The sequence below is a fragment of the Cyprinodon variegatus genome, unplaced genomic scaffold, assembly GCF_000732505.1.
Source record: "Cyprinodon variegatus isolate N-32 unplaced genomic scaffold, C_variegatus-1.0 Scaffold917, whole genome shotgun sequence".
NCBI classification, from domain to species: Eukaryota; Metazoa; Chordata; class Actinopteri; order Cyprinodontiformes; family Cyprinodontidae; genus Cyprinodon; species Cyprinodon variegatus.
The window spans coordinates 196,626-209,822 of record NW_015151370.1 but is presented as its reverse complement, the minus strand read 5'-3'; the positions used below and the strand labels follow the sequence as shown (position 1 = coordinate 209,822).

Sequence of the window (13,197 nt, the reverse complement as noted above, 5' to 3'; positions counted from 1 at the left end):
GAGGCCCAAGGGACGACTCAGGGGACGATGGAGGGACTATGACTCTCAGCTGGCCTGGGAGCACCTCAATCTTCTCTCAGCAGACTTGAAAGAGGTATCTGAGGAGAATGAAGGCTGCTAGTCTTTGGTGAGATTGTTGCCCCCTGGACCTGATCTCAGATAAAGTGGAAGACAACAAGTATGTTTGCCAATACCATTATGGTTAAACATCTCTGTTTTGGTCTCACAGTTTTTGACAGAAGAAACATTCTCCTATAGTTCTTCCAGGCTGTTTCAGGTTCATGACATTTAAAGGAAAAGTCTGGTCATTTTCAAAATTCAAACTTCTGAAAGTACTTAAAATATGAAACTGTTATTAATTTTTTAATAAATAAGTGTTTTTAATTAAAAGTAGTTTAAGTTGAATGTGCTTTACCAGAGATATCCATGTTTGTCAAAGAGCACTACTGCCACCTACCGGTTTGTGACGTCACGGTGCGGTATCGGCTGTTGAGCAATTCCCAAAGCTGTATCTAGCATTTGTCACTATGCTCTATTATCCAAGTCATCTTGAAAACATTCTTCTTCGAAATGTTGGCTACGTATCATGTGTTTTTTCTCTGGCCAGAAGTTCGATGGCAAATCCTCCCTCTTCAAGTTGGCAGTCCAACGACGAATCCGTCCATGGCTATCATGAATCGGGAAGGTGAAATAACTAATTGTTTTTCACTTTTAAACAATGTATTACAACATCCAACTGCCATGCAAGTGGGCATTGTCAGTTTAACTATAGCTTTCATGAATTTTAAAGGTGAAGTCCTCTTGAAATCTTCAATAATTGTTGTTGATTGCAGATGTGTCTAATAGCTCCCATTGATTTTGCTTGTAAAGTGTGGAGAATGCCGCTTGGCTTACCGCACAGTGCCGGGAATTGTCAGGAGTGAGGTGTTACTATATATGGGCAAAAATTGTCGATCCTGGACACAGTGATGGCAACAAAAATATTATTTTTATTATTATTTTGAACCCTAAATTAATTAAATCACCACAAATGTATTAGTTTTAAGTATGAATAATGATCCATTTATTATTCCTTGCTGACCAGACTTTTCCTTTAACCCTTGACCTGCTGTCTTAGGCCTGAAGACATGATACTGGCTTTCACTGCTTTCCCACTGAGGCTTCTCTTGCCTTCATCCTGTTGTATTAAAAAGCATGGGCCTACATTTGAGATGAAGATTATAAAATATTTTGGGCTTCTCCATCAACTCCTGCATGTGTTTATGAATAGGTGGTTAGAAAATTATTTTTGCTGCTGGATCGGCAAATAATTTATCCTGCCACTATATGCTGAGGTGAGTGAGTCTTCATCACTGCAGAAACACACCACCACTAGAGCTTTACTATCTAATAATAATCAAGATTAAAGTTGCATTCCTGTAGCCGCAGATCACACATCCAGGAACTCATCAGAGCTGCAGCACTTATGCAGTAAAGTTTTTCATACGTCCCAAGAATCTGTGATGGCCCCGTTTCCTGCTTATCAAATGCTCCACTCCTTTACCTCTCACTGAAATAGTGTGACAGGTTTTTACTCAGGATTTAAAATGTTGCATGTAGACATTAAATATCATCCACTCTGGCTTTTTTAACCCTCATTTGAGTTTCACATCTTATTCAATCATTTTAATTCATTTTTTTTTCCCTGAACAGCACTTTGGTGGTTAGTACTACTGCCCCAGAGCAAGACCCACTGGGTTCAGGTCTTGGCCAAGGACCTTCTGTGCAGAGTTTGCTTATCATTCCTGTTGGGTTAATTAGCCACATTACAGGCTTACCCTTCTGAGTCCTATGGTCTTGGTCCAGTATTGGGTTTACTGTATCAACCCAATACTGGGGTACATACGGTCCTACTCCTTCAGGAACAACAGCAATGTGACAAAATGACTTGTTTTAATTCTCTGTGTCTCTGAAGTATTCCTGGTTCAATTTAAACGTCTCCATGGGGCAGACCACCAGCATCCTCATCTGGACAAACCACTGACTGATAAAGATTCCCAAAGAACAAAGGCCACTCAGTCCAAGAAACCCAATTGGTTTTCATGCTCCAGTAATCATCTATACAAATTCACACAGTGAAGCAGAAATGTGTAAAATGATCTTTGGATGAGCCTGGAACCCATGGCGACCACAGGGACTACTGCTTTGCTCTGTTGGTATGATGGGACCATCAAATCCCCCTGACAAATCAGGACACAATGACACTGAGCACCATCGTGCGAGGAGGCCCACCGGTCACATTTAACGCCTCTGGTGATGGGCTCAGTTTATTCAGGCATTAGTTAGAGAAGCAAATCGATAGGAATTATCAGCTGCCGTGACTTCAGTTGGTCTGATGGTGGGAGGTGGATGGGAAGAGAAAGGTAAAAGGCAAACAGGAGAAAGGTCAAAGCAAATAGAGGCAGGAGAGACAAGGAAGAGGGAGAGGAGGGGGGTTAAGGTGAAAGATGGAGGACACTCTGCTGTTCACCATACCCTTATCTGCTGCTGTGCTATCAGCTGTTTGGTCTAGTGGTGGATAGATTCAACTTGTCAGCTTCTTTTTTATCAGTTCATCACAGGAGGTTCCGAGAAACTACTGACCATGACAGCTGAGACCCTCTGACCAACGAGATCACAGCTGACCTGATCCCAGGTTCTGCTGACTCCCAGCTGGAGGCCTTTCCCACCATGCACACAATTAACGGCTTCATCAGAGCATTTCAGCACTATTTTCCATGATATAATGCTTTTTACCCTTGAGTGTATAGTCTTTGACCTTAGAGACTCATCTTCAAACTATCATCAAAGCAAGAGATTATTCCCAGGAGGAAAATATGTAAGGCAGCAGCAGATCATCCCTCGAGTGGAAGTCCTTCAGCCCAACGTCAGAGCATGAAGATGCAATGACTCAGAGAAATGGCCAAAAACCAAACACTTCGTTCTTGCTGAGACCCTAAAGGCCTCAGCAAGCAATAAACATGTTCTCTCTGAAAACCAGATGGAAGCAGGATTTAGGTTAGAAAAGCTGCATCTGGATGAAAGACAAAACTTCTAGAACACTGTTCTCTGGACATAAGGGGGGGGGGGGATGTTTATCCAGAATGCTCAGCATCCTCTTCAGAGAATACTGGACTTAACATTGAAGAAGAAAGACTTCCTAAACACTGTTAAGGACAAAGATGGAGGGTTTATTTAGACCTTGTTCAGTAATTGAATGAATAGAGGCAGAAAAGCTGAATGATGAAAAATGGTCCCTATGTCTAAGCCTATAGCAGGATATCTATAGAGATATATTAGGATAACCTGAGCCACTCTAACTATAAGTTTTATCAAAAAGGAAAGTATTAAGCCTAGCCTTGAAAGTATACTGAGCCTCTGCCACATGGACTAAAACTGGTAGTTGGTTCCGCAAGAGAGTAGCCTAATGACTTTCCAAAAAAGTTAAAAGTCTCTAGAGACATACACCAGTATCAGGTATCGCAGCGCAACGACTACCAATTCCTAAGGGGTGGACCAATGGCGTAAAGATTAGTAAGCAGAGACAGCAGTAGCTCTTAGGGACCCCATCACCGACACCTGGTAGGCCCTCTGTGCAACTGTAGACTAGGATGTATCTTTGAAGATGTATTGGTGTGAAAAATTCTTCTTAAACCCATCTGATCCTGAAGTAACTGACAGCACCAGACCATATTTATGCCGCAACACATGCCAGATTTCAACATGATGGTGAGCTGTTTCAACACAACACTAATAGCAAAGCAGACAGTGTTACTTTTAATTACTGTTTCTAACTGTGTATAGTTCATTAGGGGGGTTGGTAAAAAATACACTCATATAATATGTTTCAAACCGCAATAAAGCTCTTAAAAGAACTATGTATTTGAGTATTTTATTTTTTATTTTTTACCCTACGACTTGGAATTATAGGTAACCCAGAGCATAGATTAAAAACCATAACCGTTACGTACAATGTATTAGCAACGATGGATACCAAGCATCTCCCTGAAATTAGTTTTTGGAACTTGATATGTCTGTAAAATGTGGTGGTGCGTAGTCACAATTTTTCCAGGTGTGATGTGTGATCATATACTACTGAGAATTGCATAATTGTGTCTTCTTGGCTGATTTATGGAACTGTCGCTGTATCCTGAACCTTTATCACTTCTTGTACTTCATATGGGGCCCACCCAGATAATGTTACTTACAGGCCTATTGTTGTTTCGTTATGCCATTGGGATGGACCTGTCTGTTGCACTGTCTGCGGTCAGTAACAATTTGGGAGAGGTGCAGCAGAGTGTCTGCAGAGGGGCCGGGACGTCTTTTTGTTCACTGCGACACCTACGCAGATGACCTAGTTTCGAAGTATAAATCAGCCTTTAAACACATGGTTTTTGTGTCCTCTGTTTTTGTAGCCATCATCCAGGTCTATGTCACTGAATATAGTCGTATTGTCCTCACAGATCCGGTCTCCATGAACTTGGACCAGTACAATGTGGTTTCTTTGACTGATGCCCTCAGAGGTTTCCTTCAGGACCTGCCCACTCCCATCATCCCTCCTACAGTCTACACTGATCTCATCAATGCCTCACAAGGTAGGAAGCATTCCTCCACATAAAACTGCAGCCCTGTTGGTGGTCAGGAAAGGTCTAGCAAACCAGATTTAAACTTTTCTCACAGCAGAAGTCGCCTTGTTGCCAAAACAGTAAACGTTGCTTTGATTCTCTTTTTGTTAGTGATGCAGTGTGGCCTGAACCACACCAGCTGGTGAAATAATAAATAAAGCAGAGCTACAACCTGCTCGCCTGCTCTATTTTCTGTCCGTTTTCATCTAAGCATTCATGAATGCTTAAATACTGTAAAAAGAACTATACTGCAAAGGATGTTACACATACAAGGCTTCCCTCCTAAAAGTTCAAATTTGATCGTAACTCAAACACTGAGTCATCCGTTTGGTCCAGGTGTTCTTTCTATTAATCTCTCAGATGTTATTTACACCATTCCCTTGAGGTCTGGAGAGATCAGAGGTGAAGATAATGTGTTGAAGGAGGAGTTAGTCCACAGAAAAGAAGCTGGCAGCCATTTTGGCTCGTCGGTAGTTTTAAAAGGTGGCTGAGAATCCAACTTACATCACACATCCCAAAAATGCTGAGTCAGTAGCTGTGTTGAATTTTGCATTTTCTGGTGAGTAGCGGAGAGAGGGAAGCCTGCAGCACCACTCTTTTTTCATCAGACAGGATGTCTGAAACACCTAAAACAGTCAGCGGGGGAAGTTCAGTCTTTAAAGGCACAACCTTCTTCTGGCCACAAGCGTTATTTAGAGGGCTTTTATGTTGAAGATCCATAAAGTTTAAAGATTAGAGTTGAAGTCTGGTCACAAACACTGTAGTTGGAGAGCAGTAGCAGTGATGCAGAGTTTGTATGGGATGGCCCTCTAGCAGTATAAGACACACTGGACGGAGTGTGGATCCTTTAAATCTTAAGGTTTCAGAATATTTCTGTTTCACAATCTAAGACCAACGACATCAAACTTAAACTGTGGTTGGTGGGATAATGTTAAAAATTTGTTTATATATCACACAGCTCAGTAAGAAAAACAATTCAAAGTGCTTAACATGGAAGAAAATAAAAGAAAAGTACATTGCAATGACATCAAGGTTATTAAACAATTAGTGAAATGATTAGAAAGTTTCTCAGCTTTTCCAGTTTTTGTGGAGTGTATTACAGATTAGTGGAGCATAAAAACTAAAAGCTGATTATCCAAGTTTGGTTCAGTTTCTGCAGAGTAGATCTGAACCAGTAGACCTTTAGAGGTCTGGCTGTTGATACACTGCTAACACATCTGTTATGTAATTTGGAGCGAAGTAGGAGAAGCAGGTCAGTAGAACGGTAGTCGAGAATTTAAAATAGATATAGAATTGGTTTGGAAGAAGAATGTGGAAGTGATGAGTGGGAGCACTTTAGATTTCAGCTAAATGATCATGGTCAAGTCCTTATTCTGGACAAGCCGATATGCTGCATTTATTATACAGCAGTAGCATTTAAAAGCTGATATATTACACACCTACAGCTGCACCTAAAACACAATTAACCCTGCAGTTTTATCCACATGGAGAAAAAAAAAACTACAACCAGTGCTGCCAAACAATTTTTTAAGAACCAAACCAAATACAAAAAGGTCACCAAAATTAATTCTGGATTCTTTGATCTGTTTGTGTGGTGGTTTTTTTGTGCTATGAAATCTGGGACAATTTAGCAGCCAGAAAAAATGTATTCCTGTGACAGGCTTATAATTTCTGGACTGGTGGAGGAAACTGAATTACACACAGAGAACCCACAGAAGCACTGGGAGAATCTCTGTTCAGACAGAGCATAGGCAGGGAATGCAACCCAGGTCACTCTTGTTGCAAGGCCTCACTGATATTAACTGCCTTGCTGCACAGCCCCAATACGAGGGTCCACAAGCAGAACACTGGACACGTTTACCAGAGATTACGTCAATCCAACGTGGCAGTTACAAGTTCCAAGAAAATAGAATGCACCATGTGCGTGGACATCTGGGGAATTTCTTCCATTAGGATACTTTCCTAGTTCTGGATACAGACAGACAGATAATGATAAGATCCCTAAATGATGAAATGTTATTAGTATCAGAAATATTCTATAATGTTAAAGAACCTCTATAAAGGCAGCTCAAAGATTTTATTATAATATCTTGGTAATAATAGAGTAAACCAGTATAGAAATTCATATGTTTTTACAAATTTTAGATGAAAAGGACACAATTTTCAAATTACTACTAATAATATATTCGTATTCAAACCCAAATCATTCTCCCTTTATATTTCATAAATAAAGTCAGAAAGAAAATGAGCTTCAATTGATCTTTTTCTTCCTTTAAACTTCTTTGGTTTTACATCCAAAAGACCTTTTAACCATCTTGAATTTGTTTTTAGATATTTACAGCCAAAAGGTAAATCTTATTCATGTTTCACCAAATAAAACTAGTTGTGTTGGTTTTATTTCCATTTTCATATTTCCTTCTTGGCATTTTGAGTCTTGTCATATAAAATGTGGTCTTTATCACAGATTTTTTTGTAGATCCTCTCACCCACCACTCCTGCAGCAGTGTACTCATTTGTCATTCCAGCAGTTTGGACATTTATGCCTGTTTGTTGAGGCAAAAGCCAATTAACGCACTTTATGCACATTTAGACCGCTTTATATTTCACCAAAGTGTCACACCTTTAGTGTCATCCCATGAAAAAAAGTATACTTAAAAAATATAAGTAGTGTACTGACTAACACTACATAGAAAGGCTTAACTGTGAGAAGAAAGATGTTGGCATAAATTCTCCCAGCCTGTCTTCGGTCAGCTGTCAGAGGTTCTGTCCATTATTCCTTCCTACTGAGGGCACTCTGGGTTATTGAAATTGATTGAACACGTCAGATTCTGCACACACAGGCCTGTACATGGGATTAATCCATACCGATCAGCATTACGGCACCTGAAAACACAAGAGAAGGTGTGATTTAAATCATGTTGATCAGCTAAAGCCCATGATGTTTGGCTCCTTTAAGAAGATACCTGCCTTTTTTCAGCTGTCCACCGGCAGCTTCTTGTTGTCAAACTTCCATCCATCCATTTTGTAGCACACTTATCCCGAGTGGGGTCGCAAGGGGTGCTGGTGCCTATCTCCAGCAGTCAATGGGCAAGAGGCAGGGTACACCCTGGACAGGTTGCCAGTCCATCGCAGGGAAACACAGAGACAAACAAACTTTCACACACACACATAAGGGGACTTTAGAGAAACCAATTAACCTAGAAGTCTGGACTGTAGGAGGAAGCCGGAGTACCCGGAGAGAACCCACACATGCTCAGGGAGAAAATGCAAACTCCATGCAGAAAGACCCCAGGCTGGGAATCGCACCCAGAACCTTCTTGCTGCAAGGCAAGGCAGCAGTGCTACCCACTGCACCACTGAGCAGCCCTGTTGTTCCTTGGTTTTATCATTTCCGTTCCTTATTGTTAGTCTTTTGGACCACAGGAATCATGGCTTTACCTAAAAAAAAAACAATAAAACTGTAAGCCCCTTAGAGTAGATCCCCATAAACTGATTTCTTACCTCAGTTTACCCTGAATCAGTACTGGACATGATAAAATACATTAGCAAATCTATAAATTTTAACAAATAGTTAATGTTATGTAAAATGTTGCATATTAATATTTTCTTTAAATTAAATTTGTCATAACTCTTGTATAAAAGTTGACCAGTACATGCTAAAAGGAAATACAGTAATTCATCATTAGGATTCTAAAAATGAGTTGATGCTGTTGGTTAATTTATACATTTCATCTGAGACTCAAACTGATTCCACATTTAAAGATTCAGAATTTATTTGATTCTAATAACTTATAAAGTGACAGGGATACGTATGGTCAGGGGTTTGTTTGTTAGACAGCAGAGATGAGGGCAGTGGTGCTTCCAGAAATGTTTCCTAGGGGTGGCCAGATGGGGCCACTGAAAATTTTGGGGTGGCACACTTAAACTAAAAACCACAATTTCAGGGTTTGAATCTACTATAGTAGTAAACCTGCCTATAGAAATCATAAAGACTTAAAAACCTACTCATATCTTGGTTTATTGCTAAACTGATGGTAATAGAATTTACCCTGGCGAGTGGGGTGGCCAGTGGGTGGCACCACCAGTGGGTGGTGGTGCCACTGGATGGTGGTGCCACTGGATGGAGGTCTACGACTCCAATTGTCCCTTATGTCAAACTTTTCCCTTATGCGGCTTGTGGTCCCTAAGCGCTGCATCCATGTTTTATTGTTTATCTGTCTTTGAGGGCTTAAATAGTGATTTTAATTTTCAGAAAAAATGACCTGCATAATGTCCTACAATAATTTAATAACCAATTCCTTGAAGCAGTGGATAAACTTGGCCTGTAGAAAAGTAAACACCAGGAGCGTGCATCAGACTGATGCCCACAGACCCAGTGATTTTACAGAAAGTGATTTCATCAAATGATGGATGATTTGCTCGGAGAAAGAAACAGCACATGCTATCTGAAAATAGCATGTGCTGCTTCTTTAACTCAATAGATGGCTGAAATCAAGGATTTCATTTTACCTGCAGCCATCTGGTGTTTCAAAATGGTAACTTTTCAGAGACAAAGCCTGTTTCTTGTGGAATTCCTCAGAGTAGAAGTTTCAGTCCCTTAATTTTAAAATCTAGATTATGTCACATATGTTGATGATTTTACAGTTAAGAATATATTATAAATTGGGAATGGCAGAAGGTACCTGAGTGGGTAACCATCAACAAAAGCATTTTAAATGTTACCAAAACGAAACTTGCTATAAAGTAGAATAGTTATTAACTGAACAAACATAAACTAGAACCAAAGTTGCACCAATAGAACAGTCAAAGCTGAATTAATAGCCGATCTACAGGACAATCAAAAAGTATGGGGGAAAACACATTGATAATCTGCAATTCAATAAATGCTAGATTTACTCAAGGAAACAGGTTAATCTTTTAAAAGGTTGGCCAGGCAAAATTTACCAGGAACAGCGGCGGGTAATATGGAGATACCTGCATTACAAATAACTAAGATTTTAAATTATCTTCAACAAAAACAACCATCGAACATTTGTTTTTCCTACAACCCAGCATATTGATAATTTATGTTTTGAAAATACAGGCTATCATATTTTAATTGCATTAATTTGTGAATCTTATGGATGCATTTTATCGTTTATTTATATATTTTATTTCTATATAGAATATATATGACTACATTTACAGGAAGAAGAGAATAATTAATTCATAATTAATTAATTAATAATTAATTACCTCGTTGTGGTTTGTCTTTGTTTATACGGGAAGTGTGGACCCCTGTAGAAGAGTGCCTACATGGGACTTCAGCTAATGGGGATCCAAAAGAAACAAAACAAAGCATCAATGCAGAGTTTGTGTCTTAAAGTTTATTTACCTTATCAGATATTCGCTGTGACAGATCTTTGCTCAAAAAATCCCGAACAGCCAGAGCAAATAGATTTGATTCCTTACATGGTGTTGATCAATGTAATGATCCTGAGCAGAAGCAGGATAAAGATGGAGATAAGCATTTGTTTGGGAAACATCCAAGCCACAAATCTGACAGAGATAAATGGATAGTTGTCAGGTTCCTTTGGAAAATGATTAGAGAGCCGCTCAGGCGCAGATCTCAGCTCTCCCTCCCAGTCTCTCCCATCATTATCCCAGCACAAATCCACTCAGTAACAGAGGTTCTCTTGTTTGTGAAGGCACGGAGCCGGCTTTGAGAGCTCTCATAAATAAGTCTGGTCCTCCACACACATAGAACATTGTTTGAAGGAAGATGAATCTTAGGGGAAAGAATTGTTGTTGTCTGTTTTTAAGCATCTCCACCAAAGACTTTCTATGAAAAACTTTGTGAGTGGAGGTTTATTTTCTCTGCTGCATTATTCATCCTTCAACTGTCTGAATGAACTTGTTCTGAGTCTAAATGACGATGTCCTGCCAGGACCTAACATCTCCTCAAAGTCAGGACACAGTTGGATGCTTGCTGTGATGGAGATTGATGGAGGAGCCCCTCATCAGGCGGTGATGCAGGGACGTCTGATCCCAGTGAACCAACATGTTTTTACTGGAAAGGATGTTGATGCATTAGGCATCTTCTTTCACGGCCTATGGTCTCTGCTTTCTGTTCAAGTCACATTATGAAACAATAAGATTCCTTCAGAGCTTTAGGGCATTTTGTGTCTTATGCATTTATAATATAATCAATGCTCACCCCAGTAGGGGTGGAAAATATGTTATCAAATCAAAAAGTATTTGTCTTATACCCCTTTTCTACTGACCAAAAACCATGTTTAAACCTGGCAATGAGAACGACTCACTAACCCGGGTCAAACTGCAAGCAACCCGGGTTAAAATCCCCTTCAAACAGCTCCGCTCTGATTGGTATACAGTTGGAGCAGCAGACCCGTCTCGGCCCACTAAATTACACAACGTATGTACGTCACAACATTGTTTCAGTCACATCTCATATAACAAGCCAAAGCAACTCCGCTTGCATTCGATAAACATGGCGCACCATTGGTAAGAGGGATTCGGACGGACAAAAGAGACAAACCATGTTGCTCTACATTGTTTACTTTTCTGATTTCTGTTGCACTGACGACATCATCAATGCTAACCCAGCGTGATGCCATCACCAGATGCTCAGCGGTGGGGGACAGTGGCCATGCAGCTTGCCAGCGGGGGGTCAGACTCAGCAGACCTCAGCTTTTTGCCAATGGGAAGGGAGCCAAATGCCAATTGTTAGCGGGTCAGCCCGGGTGTGAAAAACTCACATTAACTCACTAATTTAAGTTGGAAAGCAGCAGTATATTGCTCTGTGAACACATGCCCTTCTAGCTGTGTTAGATCAACAAATGAAAGTGTGAATCAAGCTCAAATCATGGTATTACATTCTGTGGGACTTCTACATACTCTCTATATCTCAAACCCTTTTGAACCCTACCAGAACACAGGGTCTTAATCATGCTTTCTTTGGGTTGAGTTTGCCAAGATGACAAGATAATTAGACCAAAAACGCAGTACCTAATTCATCTAGTCATCGCTAATCACTCTTGGCTTAATGTCTCAGATGAATAACAAGCAGCTCACTGACTGTAAAGGCTTTGCTTGTCCTTCAGAGAGTGGGACTGTAGAGGAATGTGGGCAGAAGCTGAAGACCATCCTTCAGTCTCCAAGTGTCCCTCCGGCCAGCCACCATCTCCTGATCCACCTCAGCCAGCATCTAAACTGGGTCAGCCAGCAACACAGGACAAGCCCCCGTCTGCTGGGACAGGCCTTCGCCAACATCATCTTCAAGCACAATCTGAGGTACGATAAAGATTATTAGAAAGATTATATAGAAAAAATTATTATAAATATTCTTTTCCTTATGGGTTTATTATGAAGATGAGGAATATCTTAGATGGATGGAACCAGTTTCCCATCCGTTTATCCAAGATAAGGTTTTGTGAGAACTGCTCCTCATTAGCTACGTTATCATCAGAAAGAAACTCTGAGGGATCAGAGTATTTGTTTGGACCATTTTAACCATTGTTGGATCGGACATTCTAGAAGAGCTGGCCTGCTTTACCTGCTCTAAAACCAGTTTAGGAATGTCCGAGATCACGGTCTAGCAGTTTTGTTAAAGTTTATAAGATTGCCTTTAACTGATATTAGGCACATGCACAATTAAAATCAATTTAGTTAAGTTATATTTTATTTTTCTCATTTGGAACAATTTCTATTTGACTAACAGTTAAGAATAACTGTTATAAAAAAAAATGTAATGGATTTTCTTTGTCTTTTTATCTTTGATGGATAACTTCTCATCTTTAGGACAGTGATGTTTGTTGGGATAGTCAGTTTTCCATCTACAACATTAATAATCTATTTCACAAACGGAGCTGTGTCAAAATAGAAGCATAGATACAAGCAGAGTTGAGGTTAAACAAGAAGCGCTAAGGAACTCCACTGTGGTCACAGTTAGAGAAGAATGATGTCAAACTGAGGTTTTAAGGAGGTCTATAATGAGTTCTGTAATAATGAATAATGTGGAATTTTCTTTTAAACCCAATAATAAGCACGATGGCAGGATAATTGGACCAAAATGGGAGCTTTGAGGAATCCCTGAATTTAACAAGCCTTAGATAAAATTAGCTTATTAGGGAGCCTTGAAAAAATAAACTTCTCAGCTTGGTTTATATGTTATGAATTATGAACCCTAATGTGAAGTTTTATTGCCTTGTTAGGTATGTTCTGTGGTTCCGTTTTAGCCTTACAAAAACAATCCCTGCAGTTTAGTTGATCATTATCAGATTGTTATTGCTATGTTCACTAAATATTCCAACTGAAGGTAAAGGTATTGGTATCCAAAAGCTTCTCATCTCATTTCTGATGTTTTGCTTCCAGTGCTATTGGAAATCTGGAGCATCACATCAGGATCTTAGAAGCTCTCATTGGGTCTGGAGGTGTTGAGAAGCAGTCTGCTCCAGGTAGGACAGAAAATCCTTTCTCTTCCTTTAGAGCTGCAGCAAAAAAAAAAAAAAAAAAAAAAAAAAACCTGCTTCCTGAGATTTTGACTAAACACAAA

The 13,197-nt window shown here is 39.9% G+C and overlaps 1 protein-coding gene and 1 long non-coding RNA gene across 2 annotated transcripts in view; one reads left to right on the top strand and one right to left on the bottom strand.

Moving 5' to 3' along the window:
• Positions 1-13,197, top strand: part of LOC107099901 (phosphatidylinositol 3-kinase regulatory subunit alpha-like) — a 101,288-nt gene that overhangs the window by 79,941 nt on the left and 8,150 nt on the right. Inside the window, exons 5-7 of the mRNA XM_015398198.1 lie at positions 4,482-4,613; positions 11,747-11,936; positions 13,017-13,099. Of these exons, the coding sequence (XP_015253684.1) occupies positions 4,482-4,613; positions 11,747-11,936; positions 13,017-13,099 (405 nt within the window). The remainder of the gene's footprint in view (positions 1-4,481; positions 4,614-11,746; positions 11,937-13,016; positions 13,100-13,197) is intronic.
• LOC107099903 lies at positions 8,014-10,318 on the bottom strand. The gene is made up of 3 exons (XR_001481985.1): positions 10,095-10,318; positions 9,879-9,950; positions 8,014-8,081 (listed from the first exon to the last, which is right to left on the bottom strand). It is a non-coding gene; the product is annotated as an uncharacterized LOC107099903 (long non-coding RNA).